A 17,958-nucleotide genomic window follows, 5' to 3' on the forward strand; every position below is an offset into this window, starting at 1 on the left:
TTATACATCTTTGAATAAGAACATCAGTGTTTTACCACTAGTACCTTGTAATTTTATCAGCCCTTTTCACAGCAGGTTTCTTCTCTGAAACTTCCAAACTACAGGCCAGCCCCTCAACAGCAGGGACAGCCTTTGCAAGAGACCCTCCAACCCCGCTGAGGTGTTCTGAAGTATTCAAATTATCTGATCAATATTAATGACCTTAAGTGGTTTCATGGGTGTGAAATGACTTGGAAAATTCCAAGAAACTTTTCTACATAACGCTAGACATTTCCCCTAGAATTTTCCCCCAGACTAGTAGTACTGCTCATAGTTTTCTGTACAAAATGCCTTTTTTTCTTTTATCTAGCAACCGAGTCATTTCCAGGTTCAAACCAGCATTACTTACGTGATATAACGCTGTCAATGTACTGTGGTAAGTAAGGGGCCCACGCATCAATGGTTTCTTTCCGACCCGCCTGCTCGATTCTCCTCAGTTCCGCTAGGAGTAAGGCCTGGGCAGCTTCTCTTACCTGTAAAGCCAACAGGAACATCACACCAACTCAAATATCAAATATTGAGCAGTATGCTTTCAGCATCATTTAGCATACTACGGAAGACTGAACAATGAAAGCAGAGGAAAATATACATAAAAAGGTTTCCCAAAGTTTTTTTTTTTTTTTAAAAAAAAAAAACCACCCTCTGGGATTTTACACCAATAAATACAAAATATTATCTTGTATTATTTGTCCCCCATTAATACCACCTGTTCCATCAGAAGAGTTCATAAACACACATTCATAAATACATTATTCTTGGTCTAAAAGCTTTAACACACAAGGAAGCAATTTAATCAAGGTAAAATAAAAAACTGTGGACAAATGGAATATAAATACGCTGACACCTAAGGATATCCATTAACTGGACTTCGGTTGCTTACAAATTTTAATGAGTTTCAAAGTAATTGCCCTCTCAGGAAGCCACCTCACAGTGTATCCTGTATCACAAAAGAACAGGCAATCAGGTAGCAAAAAACTATATTCCCAGCTAAGTTACAGGACTGCTGAGGACCTCCAGTCTCCAAGCCAGCTCTGTCCCTCTCCTTTCCCACTGGGAAAGCTGCACAGTCAACGAATTTTTTGCCACAGCAGCACAGGTGTAGCGTTAAGGCCCACTAGTCATTTATCAAACAGCTGGGTGACAAACCATTTACTGGCCTCAGTATACACACTCCAAAAAATAAGGCAACTCAGCATTCTCTTGAAAAATAGAGGGCAGTTTTTTTAATCCTAATAAGATTCTTAATGGAATCATGAAAGTTTTTAATCCAATAATTTCTTTAAAAAGGTATGTACAGCATCCAGAAGGTAAAAACCCCATATATATATATATTTAGACATGAAACTCCATATATATATATTTAGACATGATCAATTTTCCAACATTTTGACAGGTTAGCTGGAAAATTAACTTACTGAATCTGAAATAAAAACTGCAGGAACTGCGTGTCAGAAAAGAACGATGTATTTTTGTATACTAAGGGAAAACGTGATCAGTAAAAGACAACATAAGCCCCCAAACCCCTAGCAGTACAAAATTACTACAGAAGTCACCTCCAAGCATCGATCCTGCCACCTGCGAGCCAGCATCTCCAGAAGAGGAGGTCGGAATTTATCCAGCCCCAGCAGGTCGGGGAGCATGACACAGTGCATAGCAGCGAGCTGGCTCCACCCTGGTAAAACATCACAACAGCAGGATTAACATCATCAACACTGCAGCAGTTTCAAGTTCAAAATGCCACCAAGTAAGTTTACATTGGCCACTGGCCTGGTACACAGCAGATCTCCAGGAGAAGGTGGGACAAAGAGGGAAAGAGAAAAAAGAAAAAAAAGAACCAATTTTGCAGCAGAACAACAGAATTGTTTCGTCTGCGGTGGGAACCTGGGGCTCACCCCATCTTTTACTGATCCCAGCTGAGCTCAGGGCATGTGCTTTCCCTTCCGGGCAGGAAGGAGCCCTTCCAGGCAGGAATCATGCCTCGTGGGCTAGCTGGTCAGATCTCAAACACATGCAAGGGGCCAAACGAGGCAGCAGCAGGAGGTTGCCTCAAATCAGTCCTGATTAAACACAAATATCCCTCTTCTTCCCCAGCCCCTCTCACAGAGACTCCAGTATTTCGTCACATCCAGGGGTTTTAAGCTTGCAGCCTTAAGAATATACTCAGCACTCATACTAAATATAAAAGAAGTCCCTAAAAGTATTATGGCCCATTTTTTGCTAAAGCATAGGCTGTGGTTCTGAGCTCAAGATTTAGAAGCCCTCTTCAAACCATAATTAGCATTACTTATGGTATTCCACAGCCTAGGTGCAAGCGTGCTATCACTCAATGACAGAAAACTTAGCACATGAATTGCCTCTAGAAAGATTACAAAGAATTTTCTGTCCCATTTTAAAAGTTATACAAATACATACAAGCACACGTATGTCTATCCTTATCCTTCCACCTAAACTTTACTGCAACACACTTACCTCAGGTGCATTCGTACTACAAAGCTGCAATATTGTGTAGCTAAAACCAGTAAAGATAAGCATATCAAGCTCAAACAACACAGCTTGTAAAAAGGCTCATAAAGTACTCTATGCAAAAGAACTCTTCTACTGCTATGATCTCCATTGACTTGGGAAACTGGAGAAATACTTCAGGTGAGCATATAGATCTATATTTTTAGATTGTCAGCAATACTGAGCATTCAAATTTAAATATTTTAGCTAATAAGGCTCTTCATGGTGCTATAAGAAATTATGTCAATTTTTCCTTAAAGAAAAATGTATTAAAAAGAGGAATTCCCAATTTGAGAGCACTGTTTCTACTACTTGAGATGCATGAAAGCTGGAATTTATAGCTTAGTAATAAGGGCATAAAAACTCTGATTTAAAGCAACTTGCCGGCTGCAATGCAAGGGGTGTGTGTTTGTTTGGGTTTTGTGCCAGTCTTTTAGGCAGAGAGACATTCTTCAAAATGTGGATAAATATTTGTTAGAAAAAATAAATCTTCCCCAACACAAACCCCAAATAGTTTAAATAAACACTTGAGTTTTCGTAAACACCACAAATAAAGTTTAAACAACACAGAACTGATTTAGTTGGTTTCATTTTAAAAGGAGCTTTACATTTGCAGTCCTTCAATTTGTAAGGTGGACTCCGGAGCGCTGGCACTCGCTGTCTGGGGAGCAGAAGGCCCATCCCACGCTCACCCCGAGGGCTCGAGTCGGGGCTGACCCCTCGCACCCGCGGCGGAGACGGGACGCGGCCCCGCGTGGAACACAGCGGTAGTTGAGAACTGAATTTACAGATGGTCCAAGACACACAAACTAGATCTGCTCACCCTCTACCAAGCATTAATGGCGAAGTTTACAAAAACCCCTCATTGCTTCTCTTTTTGGCAAAGAAAAATTCCTACACAGATCAAATTAAAGTCACGTCATAACAATGATAAGGGACATTAGTTGAAAGTAAAAGACAAATAGAAAAGTGAGGAAAGAATACCTTCATTGACTAAGAAACAGGTATGTAAAGTAGGAGCAGTGTCAGAGCCAGAGTGACCAGCTTCAGTGCTAGAAGAAACAGCAGGAGCAACTTGCAGAGGAAAGAAGAAGAAATAAAGAGAAAAAAAAGAGGAAAGTGAGGAGAGCAGCTTCTGAAAAACAGATTAGTATCACTGAGGAATGAAAAATAAAACTAGAGAAAACTGTGATAATATTAAACTTAAAAAAAATTCTAGGTTTTACAAGAAGTGCAATGCCAGGGAGAGGAAGACATGCAACTGCAGAGAAACACAGATACACTAACAGAAACCTGCACGTTTTGAAAAGACAAAAATACCTGTAAATCAAGCGATTAAAACATCTCTTCAGATTGCTAGATTTGGGTCGACAGCGTGGTTGCCTATGAACCTTAAAACCAGGAGTTTCACTGCTTCTTTTTGTGTTTTTCCCCACATTTAGATTTGGAATTTGCACTAGTCATTAATAACCCCAGAATTAACCCCTTTTAAACAACCTGGGCTGTCCCATCTGTCACTCTCGAACGGGACACAGTGTATTACTGATGGCTAGTTTTCATACAGGTTCATTTTAAACCTGTCCTCATTCAAGTAATTTTAAACCTATGGCAAAGAAAGGACTAAGAATCTCAAGCAGAAGCATATGAAGCTACAGGCAAGCAAATATAGAAGAGCACAGCTCAAGCGTGTTACTCAAAGCAGAATCTGGGACGTTTATTTTGTCAACGGCATCATTTCTTGGTGCAAATGTAATTTAAAAGCAGTTCTAAACATTACGCTTCCACTAGTGCTTCAGGACTTAATATTACCACATGAAAAGATGCGCAGCCCTTATGGCATACACATGCTACAACCCGGGGTCAAGGTGGGGCTTTAGAGGTCGCTATCTGACACGTCCTTCCTATAGGGAAATTACCATATGTCATGCACAAGCATCTTCAAATTAATCCCCCTCTCTTATTCCGTTGCAGAACAACAATGGGTTCAAGCTCCTGAACCGATTAAGCATTGTCTTCTGAATGCTCTGTTTGCTTTTCACCCAGTGAGCTTCTCCTGCCACCGTGGGACATCTGCATCAAAACTGCTTTTTCCGTCCTCTCCACACAAACGCATCGCGGCGGCACGTGTGCGGTGACAGGACGACTAGAGGAAATCACTCCAGGACAGCAAAGCCTAGCTTCAGTGGATGTATTGAAAAAAGCTATTTTGTGAAAAGGATTGCCTGTAAAAACGCAAACCCACTCCGTCCTGGAGCTAAAGTCTTACTCTGACGTTTCTTTTTTGCCTCGTTTTGTTGTAGTTGTTTGCTCCCTTCCAACGTCAGTGATTACAACAACCACTGTAATGGAGGCAGCTGGCCACCTCATAAAGTGCATTAATTGTATCTCTAATAGTAGCACCAGAAATTTCTGAGTAGCAAGATACTGCAAGTAGTGCACAACAGGATGTAAAGGTAAGCACTGAGGAAACTTCAGACCTAGGAGTACCACTTACCCCATTTTCCCCCAAGAGCAGCAAGACATGCCACCAGACACCAAAAAAGATGTCCATTTAGGAACAGGAGTATTTTTCTGTATTTTTGACAGCACACAATTTAATTTTTATCAATTGTTTCTCATGAGCTTATAAATATTTCCAGGGGAAAACTAAATAATACTAAAGTATACCTATCCCCCAAATTAGCAAAGCTGTTTCAAAAGAAAAATTACATAGCTGTCATTGAGGAAGGAAAACCCATAAGGGAACTTATCTTTAAAAACAAACCACAGACCCTCTCTGTGATAAAAATGTTTTTTCTCACATCGCCATATAGATAGACACCATCTCAGAAACCCTGACCTTTCAAACATTTATCTATCAAAGAGGAAAAGTAAATAGCTGTAAAAAAAAAATTAAAAAAAGAAAACCAAAGAAGCCTCACATGTTGACACAAGAGTCCTGATTTTTTTATTTCTGCTTTTTGTTACTGATCTTTACTTTGCTATATATGTAGCACCCTTGATCACAAAAAAACCCTTGATGCTCCTGAAACTGATTTTCCCTTTTCAACCAAAGATCACAGTAAAATAATATTTATATTTAGGAAAAGAATAAACAGACACAAATGTTGCTGATGGGCAAGTTTCCTCCTCAGATATAAACATGCCCTTTTTTGCACGAGTAAAGAAAAATCACACAGTTGATGCACTTATGCTTAATGCTGTGCTTACTAGCTCTCTAATACAAGAGCAGTTGTGCAGTTTAAAGATATATTTAAAGATGTGCATTAGTCTTTAATGTACATCTAAAGATTGTACATTTTGGTGAATACCACAGTGACAAAATATTTGTATTCTGCAAAATGCAATCATTGCACAAATTGCAAGTTTCTCTGTATTCATATAGCTTGAAAAGACAAAGTTGTAATAGTTAAAAGTTAAGAAGATAATTTCAATTTTGAAAGGAAACTTCAAATAAATCCGAAAGGATATCTGCTTTATAGATTAAGGCTATCTGCTTTATAGATTAAAACCCCCCAAATGAACACATTATGGAAAAAGAGAGAAAAACCTTTCCTCTCCTGCCCTGTGTACACGGAGGCAGCTGGGCTCACACCCCCCCAGCTCTCACCCCACAGTTCACTTGCTCCTCGCTCCTGAGCTAGAGGCACAATTGGCCACATCACGGTGGTTTACATTTATGTTCTTTTAGCATTAAGAGCAGCAGCTCATTTGCCCCATCAAACAGCAGCTCGCACCCCAAGGGGGAGGAAGGTGCCTCCTCCACCTCTCCAGTCCCAGCAGGGCTGTTTCCGAGAGCTCCTGCTGCCCGGAGGAAGCTCTAGTCTCCACTGCTCAGGGGAAAATTCACCACTGATCTTGTGTACGCCCTTCTCTTACACCAGAGGTTGTTCCACTTCCTGCACCTGGCCATTACACCCACGAAAGGACAGAACCAACGCAGACTATTGAAGGATCCTTCGGTATCATCCACTGCCATCTTTCATAACTGCAGCGCTGGTAGAAATAGCATGAAAATAATTTCTTCCTCCTTCATAAAAAGGAGAGGAAATGTCTATACACTGCTTAGATGTATTTACCTTTATGCTTTAGTTTATAACATACATAAACATTCTCGTGTTACACCGTATAGCCCTTAGCTACAGCTTTTAAACCTCTTATTATCACCTCAACACCAGAATGTTTGGCAGCACCTAAAATATACAAAAATTGTCAGGGAATGGCTTCATGACAGTATCAGCATCCTATATTGATTCTTAAAAAGGTCTTAGTCATTAAAATTTTCATCTAGAATGTTACACTACATTTTCCTCCCATGTAGAAGCTAGCAATATTTTTATCACTTGATAGTGAGGTGATAACTTCAGTGTCAAGAGCTGAAATGACATATCAAATTGTTCCAAAGCAAGTGATTTTTTACCTTGCTTAATTTGTCCTTGGGCTGCATGACTTGAAATCGAAGGGGGTGCCTTCACTTTTGACATCTCCGGAGTGCCTGGCCTAGGCGGCCTAAACACAAAATATACACGAAGGGGGAGAAGAGGATAGGGGAACAGATGACAAAGGAAAAAAAAAGAACAGATTAAAGATATTGTGACTGAACAAACTGAAGAGCAACTCTATAAAAAGCAGTTGATTAGACACAAAGACTGTATCTCATTCACAATTCCTAGGAAAGGTTATTTTTTGGTGATAAAAAGTTCACCTGTATGTTTTGATTTATTTAGAACTTGACCTACCCTTTGTAAAAACTCTTTAAAAACAACAAGCACTAAAAAGGAGGACAAAAACGGCCTCTCAGACCTACGGGTGCATACGTTCATACAAGTCCATGTTCTACTAGCGGTGTAAGTCACGTAGCTCCATTCAAAGCAGTAAGAGTTCTCCTGGCATAAAGAAATACTACATTCAAGAAAGAGGAACTACAGACAGCTCCATCTAGGTACCAAAGGTTTTCATGGCCATTTTGTACATCAAACCCCACAGTAAAACTAAACAAAATAAAATGCTGTATTAAAATAGAGACTCTGAAAGCAAGCTCTCACAACTTCAAGTGAATATCTGCCGTACCTTGTCGGCCCTTTCTTCATGTGGTCTCCGATGAAAGTTGCGTTGGTCATGCTCATCAGCGTGTTGGCCAACGAGATGACGGAGAGGAGGTGCTGAGTGGTGACGGCACGCGACACACCGTACGTCCCCTTTCCGAGCCCTTCCGTGATGGACATTTTCCTTCCCAACTCCACACCATCGTAGGGCGGTTTGCCCACAGGCTGATTGTAGCCAGGAAGCATCAGGGACATGTGGCCTCCTCTAGAGAGAAGGCCAAAGGACACTGAACAGTGTGGCTTAAGCATCCCAAGGCGATCAAGGCAAAGCTCATCTAGAACAGAATTCAGGCCCCAGGCATGAAGACAGGACATAAAAAGCTTTGCTGTATCCATGGTGAGATTATATTCTAATAGAGTTAATGGTTTAGATTTGCTAGAGCGATATTCTGGGTCACCGTCTTCTCTCCTCTGTCTTACCGATTCTTCATCCTCATCATCATCATCAAGAAGATGCTCTTTTATATTCTCTTTGATTGTTTCCTTGACCTGCTGGAAGAGGACAGCTGCTCGTTTACCAGTCAAAAAGGAGCCTCCTTTGTCAGAGCCACCAGAGGCTTTCTGTAAATTCTCCGGAGAAATGAGTGCAGTGTTGGGTCGGGAGGCCTCCTCGGTCAGCAGCTGAATTATCAGGGCTTCTACGTCAAAGAAGAGCACGTGTACATCTGGATCTGTTAGGTTAGTCTTTATAGCTTGAACCATCAGGGAGTTATGGGAATATTTGGGTAAATTCCCCTGAAAAAAGAAAAAAAAAGTTATCCAACTGAAATTTCAGAATTTTTTAACACTTTTCACAAAACTAATTCATAGATTTAGGAAGCTGTGGATGATCAAAGTTTGAAAACTCACATGGGTATAAAACATGTCATGATAAACGTTATGAAAACATCAGTGAAGAATTTTACAGCACTTTTCACAACATCAGGCATGTCAGACTGGTGATCAAGTGTTACACTCCTAAAATACAGAAGTTTCACTTACAGAAGTTTATCAGAGCTCTCTAGATAAGACAGAATGTCACATTTCTTTCTCATCAATTCTAAAAGATAATAGTTATACTCCAAGGAACAATAAAATGTCAATATTTTGTTATTAAAACACATTAAATATTTCATATTTGTTTACTGAAATATAGCTTCAGTTTATGCCACTGAAAAATAAGCTACTAATAAATTTGTCCAGGTATGCAATTAGTGTGTCACCTGTTCACTCCACTGCTTAAGTCCATCTTCTTCCTCCTTCCCTTCCTCACAAGGAAAAAAAAAACCAACCCACACACCACAGAGAAAGAAAGTTAAAATACTATGGGATAAAAGGTGAAAAAAGTCAGAAAAGGAGATTGGACAAAAGAACATTAACCGAAGTTTAAGTATTGTGAGAACTTCATTTTCTCCGTAACCAACACAAAATTATGCTCAAGTACAGTTTTTCCTCAAACAAGTGAAAGAGAGAATCTCTGAACAGAAATAAACTCTGTTCAAATGTAAGTAAAATATTCTTTTTCCTCGTTTACAATTTAATTAACAGCCAGAAAGACATAAGGTTGAATATTCAGGTCTGATGCACAGAATTACAGAGTCGGAGCAGGAAAAGCCGGCAGGGGCAGCAGTTCCCGGGCTCAGTGAAGCACTCCCGACGCTTGTGTAGTCACTGCCCAAGTTAAACCCTGGGCTCAGCTCACAGCGAAGTCTCAGGGAGCCCCTAAAAACCACCACCCTATGCAAGTCTAAGAAAAACTGCAGGAGAAATGGCATCTTTGCCACAACTGATACAGGCTGAATGGCTTGTCCAGAAAACAGCAGCCTTCACCGAAAGTAGAATTAACCCCAAAGTTAAAGCAATACAGTCAAGGCTCTTATGCCTTTTCTCACCTCTAACTCAACAGCCTTAACATTAACTTTGAGGTTGGCAGTCACTAAAATTTCTGTTCCCTGGGGTCTTTTTTAAACCCCAAAAGCACATTTTACAGCAGGATAGTTATTTAGAAATTATCAAGGCTTGCAGTTTTTATGTATACACTGTATGTATATTTACAAACAGGTGTATGCACGTGTACACACACACACACTATGAATAGACACAGACTATACAAATAACTCACACACGCTCTATATATCCTGCAAAAGTTTGAGCATTCTGTATAAATACAGAGATTCCCAGTGGGTTTTGCCCTATTCTCTAGACATCCTTCCTTCTCTGACAGAGGCAATGCACGCACCTTCCGAAGCCTGGAATACCCCGGCTCACGGCGGGGGGTCACCACTGAAAATCTGCTGAGCTGTAAAACGACATGATTTCTACCAACACCCAGTATCTTGCATTTTTCAACCCTTTTCATTCTACTTCTGAACACTAACAAATGTATTTATGACTAGGAATCACAGCGACAGATGTGTGTTCTATTTACCATCTTACAGTTGGGAAACTGCACGTGCATACGTACCATTTATTTTCTCTCAAGGACTTTTTTCAAGACAGTAAGCACTTCGAGTCCTACAACCACTTGGCTGCTTTCAGTTTTGTACAAATATCATAGCACTTGTTTGAAAACTGAAGTGATTTTTATATATTCCTTTTCCATTATAGCTGTAAAGACCCCCAAAATGCTGTTGGCATGGAAAAATATAATATCCACCACATCACGTTCAATTACTGTTCCAGTGGATGAACCTGGCTTTGAAATAAGTGTATTATTTTAATTCTCAAGGTTCTCATTCACACCGATTTGTCTCTCCCAAAGCACTCTGCTTTTTCTGTGGCTATTCGTTACTGTATATCCCTGAAGAGTGCAAGATTGCTTTTCATAGTAAAAAACTTTCCTCTGAAAAACTGCCCTTTCCAAAGTTTTACATCAGCTTTATGTTTACAAACTGATCTGTCCCAAAGAGGCTCCAGTAGCCTGACCTGCCGTCGAGAGCAGCTGCTGATCCAGCTGCAGCTTCTTCACCATTCCCTTCTCACTGCCACTTTGGAGGAACTCAGGAGTAACCTCTCCCTTTGACTGGCTCGCGGCAAGAGGCCCAGGGGAAAAAAAACAGAGTAAGAAACCACTCCTGTAATGCTGTCTAAACAGAATATGCACAAAGGGTGTTTCTCTAAAGCAACCCAGTGTATTAGTCTGATTTGTTATTGTAATCTTCATTTTTCTACCACAGTAAATACTTCAATTTGCAGACTCTTGATTTAAGGCTGCTAATATTTCGCTTCGTTAGAATGAATACCCGTGTATATTTTAGTGCGTGGTGTTGCAGTGGAGGAGACCAAGTATAGTTATTGGTTTGCTTGCTGCACACACTAGTTCCTGCTCACGTTCAGAGGATGATGCTCAAGAAATGCACCTAAATATTTTACAGCATTCCAACGCACTCATTTTGTAACAAACAAGCCAGAGACAAAGGCACACATGCACGCAGTGCAATATTCAAAACATACAAAAGCCTCTCCAACAACGAAACGCAGACCCGGCAAAATCTTCAATACCATCTGCTGTTCCTCTAGAATCAGATCATTTTTAATTTCTGTCTTTCCTCAAGTTAAAATCCATTTCACTTATGTAACAAGGTGAAGGCACTTGCCAGAAGGAAAATTCACATTTGGTCACAGGGATTATGAAAGAAAAATTAAACGGAGACCATCCTCCTCACTCCCTGCTCTTACGTTTCTTGGGCCTAACGTGATCAGCCCTGCAGCACACAGCCACGTTCTGCTCCTTGCCCCGGGGTCAGCTCGGAGAATGAGTACACTGTGCTTAGTAAAGAGATTTGCCATGAGAAGCAAATAGTGGATAATTTAGACCAGAATAGAAATAATTAAATGTCAATAAATATTGTTCTATAGTGTACTGATTTAGTCACGTGTTCCTTATTTGTTTTTAAAAAAATTAGGTATTTTCTCAGAATGTAATACAGATAACTTCTTATTAAGTGGTCTCTGGTAACGGTCCCGATGGTAAAATGAAAAGCAATGCTCTAACCCAAACGTTTGCTCGACTAACGACCGCTGACCTGCGGTACAGCTCACGCTTTGCACTCCCAGCCCGCGGGGCAGCGGCAGGGTGGTGGTGGTGGTGGAAGGAAGGTGCTCTGAGTGCTGGATCCTTCCCGGGGAACAGGGCGCTGGGTGCCCGCGGGCAGAGCGGTGCTGCGCTCTGCTGGCCACTGCCCGGCTGCCGGCAAAAGCCAAAGGAAACCAAAGGCCAGAACACGGGCCCTTCCGCTCTGGACTCGGGTGACGCTTCTGAGCGGCATCGATGGACTGAACACATCCAACACCCGTCTACTCCCACAGGGCTGAGGAAAAAACGTGTGCCAAGCGGTAGAGTACTGGAATCCCTGCTGGGAGCGAGGGGAAGCAGGTCACAACCAGAGGGAAGGCTGGTGGCCCTCCCGCCCCAGCCCTGCCCAAAGCAGCAGCCACCACAGCCAGTTGCTCAGGGCGAGGAAAGCCTCTCACACCCTTCCCTAATACCCAACTCAAAGGATACTCTTCCCAGTCTCCTTCAAGGCAATTTTGCACTGCCTTCTATTAATCTTTAACAGAAAGATAAAAGTTTAAAAGTCAGGGCTCATACTCTTTCTGTGACAAAGTTCACAGAACCCTCACAAGATCAGGACTCACCTCTTCTCTGTATTTGGCCCACACAAAAACGCACGATGCCCAAGAGGAAGCTCTTCCTTCGCACTCTGCTCCCAGCATCTGCACTGACATGCCACTGAGCCCACCAGCTAAACTGCCATCGACAGTTAAGCCTGTTTCTAAAACTCCCCGTTTGCTTTTTTGCTCCATCTCTACCATCTCTGCAACGTGATGCTGTTCGCTGCCTGCTAGTCTTCGCAACGGGCAGTCCAAATCCATCAGACTGAGTAATAATTAGGCACATTAAAATTACCAGGATACTCAGAACTCTCGCACCATTCTATCCCCCATACTGAAGTTCCTTAATTTTTTTTTTTTTTTTACACTGTACTAGCTTTTCTTGGGATACGTGCCATATTGTGCTCTATTTGCTCTTCAGAATAATAAAGTTAATGCTAAAAATGTCAAAATTAACTCTTTATACAATTTACAACCCCGGTTATTTCTTATTGCAAGATAGCAATTCGGAAGGGAGCTCATTACTAGTTGTTAAAAAAGAAACTTCCCCACACCTCAAAATATTTAAGGTGCTTCCAGTTTGTGTGATAATAACCAGGACAGAGAAGAATCCTCCCCTGACAGCAGAGGCCAACGTGCAGGCTCACTCTAACACTGAGCCACTCTTACCATCACGGTATTATCAGAGGTCTGCTTGCCAGAGGTGGCGACAGGAGCATTTCCTTGTAGCTCAGGTTGGTAAGTAGCCTGCTGTTGTGCTCAGGAGCAGCCCTAGAAACTCTAATTTTGGGTCTAAAGGAACACACATGAACATGCCATGCTCCCTCCCTCCATAGACACACAGCGCTCAGGAAGGACTTAATGAACACCTCTAACAAGTTACTACAGACAGCTCCATTTGAATTCATCGCTTGAATCATAAAACATAAGTTAAAAAGTCCTTAAACATTAAGCATCAAAATATTTAAGAATCAACTACGCCTATTAATATCTTCTACCATTAAACACTTCAAATCTTTCAAACTGTAATTAATTTTCAGCGTTTAAGTTACTTTGGCTCCATTTATATCTATTTGTACATATATTTCAGTAATACTTTTTCTGAACTGTCCCACAGCAACAATTACCAAAATAAAATCAAGCTCTAGCTCCACCTTTAGCAAGATCTCCAGGAACGTATCAAGCGTGTCCAACATGGGGGAAGAGGGAAAAACCCAGATCCACCCCGACTCTGTTCCTCCAAGCTAGCACAAAATGAAAAGGGGGAGACTTGCTGCTGACGGACACGGATCGCAGGCTGGTTCCTTGTCTACACATCAAGGCTACAAATTAACAGAACGCAGACAATCGAGCAAGTATTCCAGATTCTATGAAATGCCGCTAAATCCAGATTTTAAATAAACTCAACCTGAAAAAAAACCCCACCAACAGCAGAATGCCCCCTGAGGTGGGAGGCAGCATCGTGAACGGTAACATAAAGTGGGGAACAACGTCCAGAGAGAGATGGAAGGGGTTGTGTTGGCTGATGTTAAAAATATGTTCCTACCTATCTAGAGAGGGGTTTATTTGGGGCATAACTGCTGTTCTTACTGAACTTAGAGAAGACGACAGTGAAAGCAATGCAGAGTTAGACAGTGAAGAGGGAGTTTAAAGGCTCCAGCAAGGAAAAGCACTACCACTGAAAGCACAAAATAGAAAAAATGTAAATGAAATGTTTTCTTAAGATGTAACTCTAAATAAGAGCACCTGCACTGGAAACTGCACAGTGAGGCTGAAGAAGGCTGATACTTTTTGTTCAAGGGAAGTGAACTCCCAGGACTGACCCAAGGCTGGGGGAAAGCTGGTTTAGGTTTTTCTATCAAAATTTCAGAGAACCTTTCAGTTACAACAGTGAAGACTTCCCATATTTTACTCAGTTATTTATGGAAACACATGTTTTGGGTCCTGCATTAAAACAGACAAAGTGAAACACAGCTTACCTTGTCAGAGGCTTCAGAAGCGAGCAGGTTGGTGGCCAGAGTCTGTAGTTTCTGGTGGGCCACGTTTTTCAGCGCAGCCAGACTGCGCCTGGTCATGGCCTGCTTCAGGTTGACAGCGGGATGGCTGAGGGAGTCCACAGCCGCCGGGACTGCCTCGTCACAGGCATTCAGGATCTCCACCGCCGTGATTCCCATCACGCACCGGTCCAGCGCACCTGCGAGTGTTTTCAAAAGCAGGAGTTTAGCAGGAACAATTCAGGATGTCCAAAACAGCACAAGCACAACAACGGACAAAAATAATTTAACACCGCAGGATGCAACGCCTAAAACTTTTTGTTGTGGTAACAGCTATTTTTAGAACCGATATTCCTATCGGGATGGAATTTTCTTAAGTTTCCATGAAGCTGAAGTATGTAAGGAAAAAACACACTAACAAAAATCAAGACAAGCTTAAACCACCCACCACATGATTCTGTCCTGAACAGAGAGCAGTGTCTGCAGTTGCTCAGCATTCTCAGAGGAAGGCTGTTTGCAATCATTTTGCATTCCCTCTCCCACCCCACTACCTGTGTGGATTAAGTTTTCCACGATGGATCTCAGGTTCCTCTTTGTTTCCTACGGCTTCAGTAAAAAAACTTCTCATCTAGTTTACACAATAAGCTGAAAATAATATTCAGGCATTATTGCAGGTTTGTGGTTTTTTCCCCCTGAAGTGAGCTAAGGAGTTAGAAGGTAATTACATAGGACGTGTATCTTGATGCATTTTTTCCTCGCTTTCTCCCTTCCAAATATCACAAAATTTTCTATAGCAAAGCTGGTTTTATTTTATGCCTTGTTGCCCATTCCATTAAGGCTCATTTTTAGTTTCTTTTAATGTGTTAGTCCCTTTTAAAAAAACCCAAAGCCAACCTAATAACAAAACAACACAAAACCCCTGACAAACACTTCCTTGACTCTGCAGATGAGGCAGCTATTGTAGATTCAAGGTGCTGCCCTCCCACGCCAAGCTTTCAAGAAAATTGCCAAGGAAGCACGGCCACTAATGAACTGCGAGGACACTACGTGTGCAGCCAACATTTTAACTGTCTCTCTAAAGATAACTAGGAAAACATTTAAGGGGATGATAGCCACAGCAAGCTATGCTTCTCCAAATCTGAATTAGTTATGCCAAATACTAAAATATGTGTTTAACAAAAGCTTACATAGTCTACAAATTTTGGGAACATGTGGAGTGTTAAATTTCCAAACACAGATGTGCAAAAAACCCCACCTTTAACTCTTCTCTCGGATGCAACTTATACAGAAGTATAACCAAATATATGTATTTAAGAAATGGTTTAATCAACGTCTTTGAGCTTAACCTTACCAGTATCCATCTGCCAGACGTACACAGACCCATCTGAACATCCTACCACCAGATAGTCATCGGAAGGCCTCCATTTTATTACTTGAATAGGGAAAAGGTGACGGGATGCCAGCATGATGCACTTTTTCTCCCGCAGACTCAGAAGACCTACGGAGTGATCACTGGCAACAGAGCAAATACAGTGCTGGACCCTTGCCTAATAAAAGAAGGAAGAAAAGGAAAAGGAAGAAAAGAAATCTTAATCATAATGCAAAGAATTTGCATTTAATAATCTCTTCTTCACTGGACTAAGCATGGTGATCAACAAGGTATTTTAAAAACAAAAATCAGGCACATCAGTCTATGGCTGAACTCACTGAGGTCACTAGAAACAGAATTGCACTTCCAGAAATTCTCTTGAATTCAACCTCTTGCACATCACAAAGAGCAAACAGGTACTAGAACCTGCTTGTTGAGCGAAAAAGAAGCCACAGTTTTCAAGTAAATCAATGTCATTTTGTTCATTAAATTCTACCTACTCATCCAAGTTATGACAGACGAAATTGCCTTTAAGACCCGTGGGCTAACGTGGGGAACGCTGGCTTATCGCATTCGCAAACACCATCAGGGCAGAGAGCACTTCCACGTCGTGGAAATCCTCTCCCACTGTTCATGCTGGGTATCATAAAACACCAAGCACTTCCCTAGCTAGCTGGGTTTTAATATCCACCTTTTCTGCTATTTTTAATCAATCACTTATGTAGCTAAAACATGATGTGAACAAAACTAAGATTAACAGAAGAATTAAGCCCTTTTTAAGCGTCTGCAAGAGTTATACACCAGGTCAGTGGTACCTCTTCAGCATTTCATGATACAGTCACATTCCTCAAGGAGGATTTGAGCAGCTCTACCATTTACAGAAAGCGTGAGACAGGTTATCAGATGTATTATGTAAAACTTACGCTACAGTTTTCTGGTGGAACTAGAAGCTGTGTAATTTCTCCACCATGTACACAGAAGATATGTTTCATCTCTCCAGAAAATATATCCCATATGATGACTGAGAAATCCACACCACCTGAGATCAAATACCTTTGATCGTAACGAGAAGAAACCTGATGAGGATACAGTAAACATGTAATTTTGTTTCGATGGCCTCGGAGAGTCCGGTGAGGTGGCCAACCTGGGAAATTGGGTAAGGGGTGAAAGGGAGAAAAGGAAAAAAAAAAAAAAAGAGACAGAAAAAAAATAATTCAATTCAATGGAACAGTTAACAATCCAAAACACTGTTTTTGATAAAGAAAAATACAGACATACTGCAATTTTTGACAGAAGTTCTTACAGAGTTAGCGCTGCCTTTTTTTAAAGTGTTCATAATTTTTTTTTTACTGGACAAGGACTGAATAATTCCTTTTGTCTTGCTGTACAATCTCACTTTAAAGTAATTAAGCTGTTTTAAAACAGGCCCTCCCCCCAAAAAATACCAGAAAAAAAAAATAACCTAAAAGGCCAAAGATGTGAAAAAAATAAATTCCTTTCCCCAAACCTGAATGCATCCAAGGTTATAGCCAAAAGGACCCATACCAGGAAAATTGCATAATCTTACTCTGCCCTGGCCGCAGTGACGTGCAAGTCCACAGCCTTTGGTGCTTGTGCAGAACAGGTTAATGACATCAAATTTAAATTGTGAAAGGAAAATGATTTTTGTAAACACAGAGCAAGAATGGCGAGTCTTCTGTTCACTGAGATCAGACACATCAGTGAAATCATTCTCATTCTAACCTTTAACTATCGCAAATAATGCTTCAAAAAACTGTCTTTTTAGATGGCAAATTTGACAAAATGGGCCCAGTAAATTAAATACCAGAATCGAGTGTTCTGTGCAACACCTGCAGCACGTAGTGGAACTTCCTTCCTCTACATGATTAGGCTTTCTAGCAAGCACAGCAAACCTTACACGGAATACACACAGGTACTTCTGGATTTTTATGAGGGTACAAATCACCAGCGTTTATTTATGGAATAGTGCATCAATTTCAAGGCAATCCAACTTCACGTTAAGAAAAAAAATCATTTTTCTATGAAGTTATATAAAGCAGATCAGTTATATAGAGGAAACAGTTCAACCAACAGCCTTGTATGTAACTGTCAAGCTCATAGCTGTATTTACAGAAAAATATTTACATGTCTTAATTCTCAGCACTTAAAAATCAAAACCTAAATATTTGTTCTGCAACTGTGATCACAGAAGTATAAAAACAACATTATCTGGAACCAAAATATACAACAGCAGGCCAAGGTTTAACCCTCAACTAAGGCCACAACAGCCAGAGAGGGGAGCTGTCAGACGTGCTGTTTTCCCAAGGAGATCCTCCCGCACATCTTTGCTACTTGT

The 17,958-nt window shown here is 41.0% G+C and overlaps 1 protein-coding gene across 2 annotated transcripts in view; it reads right to left on the reverse strand.

Moving 5' to 3' along the window:
• LOC141917568 (WD repeat-containing protein 7) overlaps window positions 1–17,958 on the reverse strand; it is a 132,928-nt gene that overhangs the window by 91,148 nt on the left and 23,822 nt on the right. Inside the window, exons 12-19 of one of the 2 annotated variants that reach the window (XM_074810867.1) lie at window positions 16,526–16,746; window positions 15,585–15,780; window positions 14,219–14,433; window positions 7,612–8,381; window positions 6,962–7,050; window positions 3,526–3,615; window positions 1,593–1,711; window positions 389–512 (exon numbers count right to left, since the gene is read on the reverse strand). In XM_074810867.1, the coding sequence (XP_074666968.1) occupies window positions 389–512; window positions 1,593–1,711; window positions 3,526–3,615; window positions 6,962–7,050; window positions 7,612–8,381; window positions 14,219–14,433; window positions 15,585–15,780; window positions 16,526–16,746 (1,824 nt within the window). The remainder of the gene's footprint in view (window positions 1–388; window positions 513–1,592; window positions 1,712–3,525; window positions 3,616–6,961; window positions 7,051–7,611; window positions 8,382–14,218; window positions 14,434–15,584; window positions 15,781–16,525; window positions 16,747–17,958) is intronic. The other variant, XM_074810868.1, reaches the window with a different exon arrangement.

Source organism: Strix aluco, chromosome W (genome assembly GCF_031877795.1).
Source record: "Strix aluco isolate bStrAlu1 chromosome W, bStrAlu1.hap1, whole genome shotgun sequence".
Taxonomy (NCBI): Eukaryota; Metazoa; Chordata; class Aves; order Strigiformes; family Strigidae; genus Strix; species Strix aluco.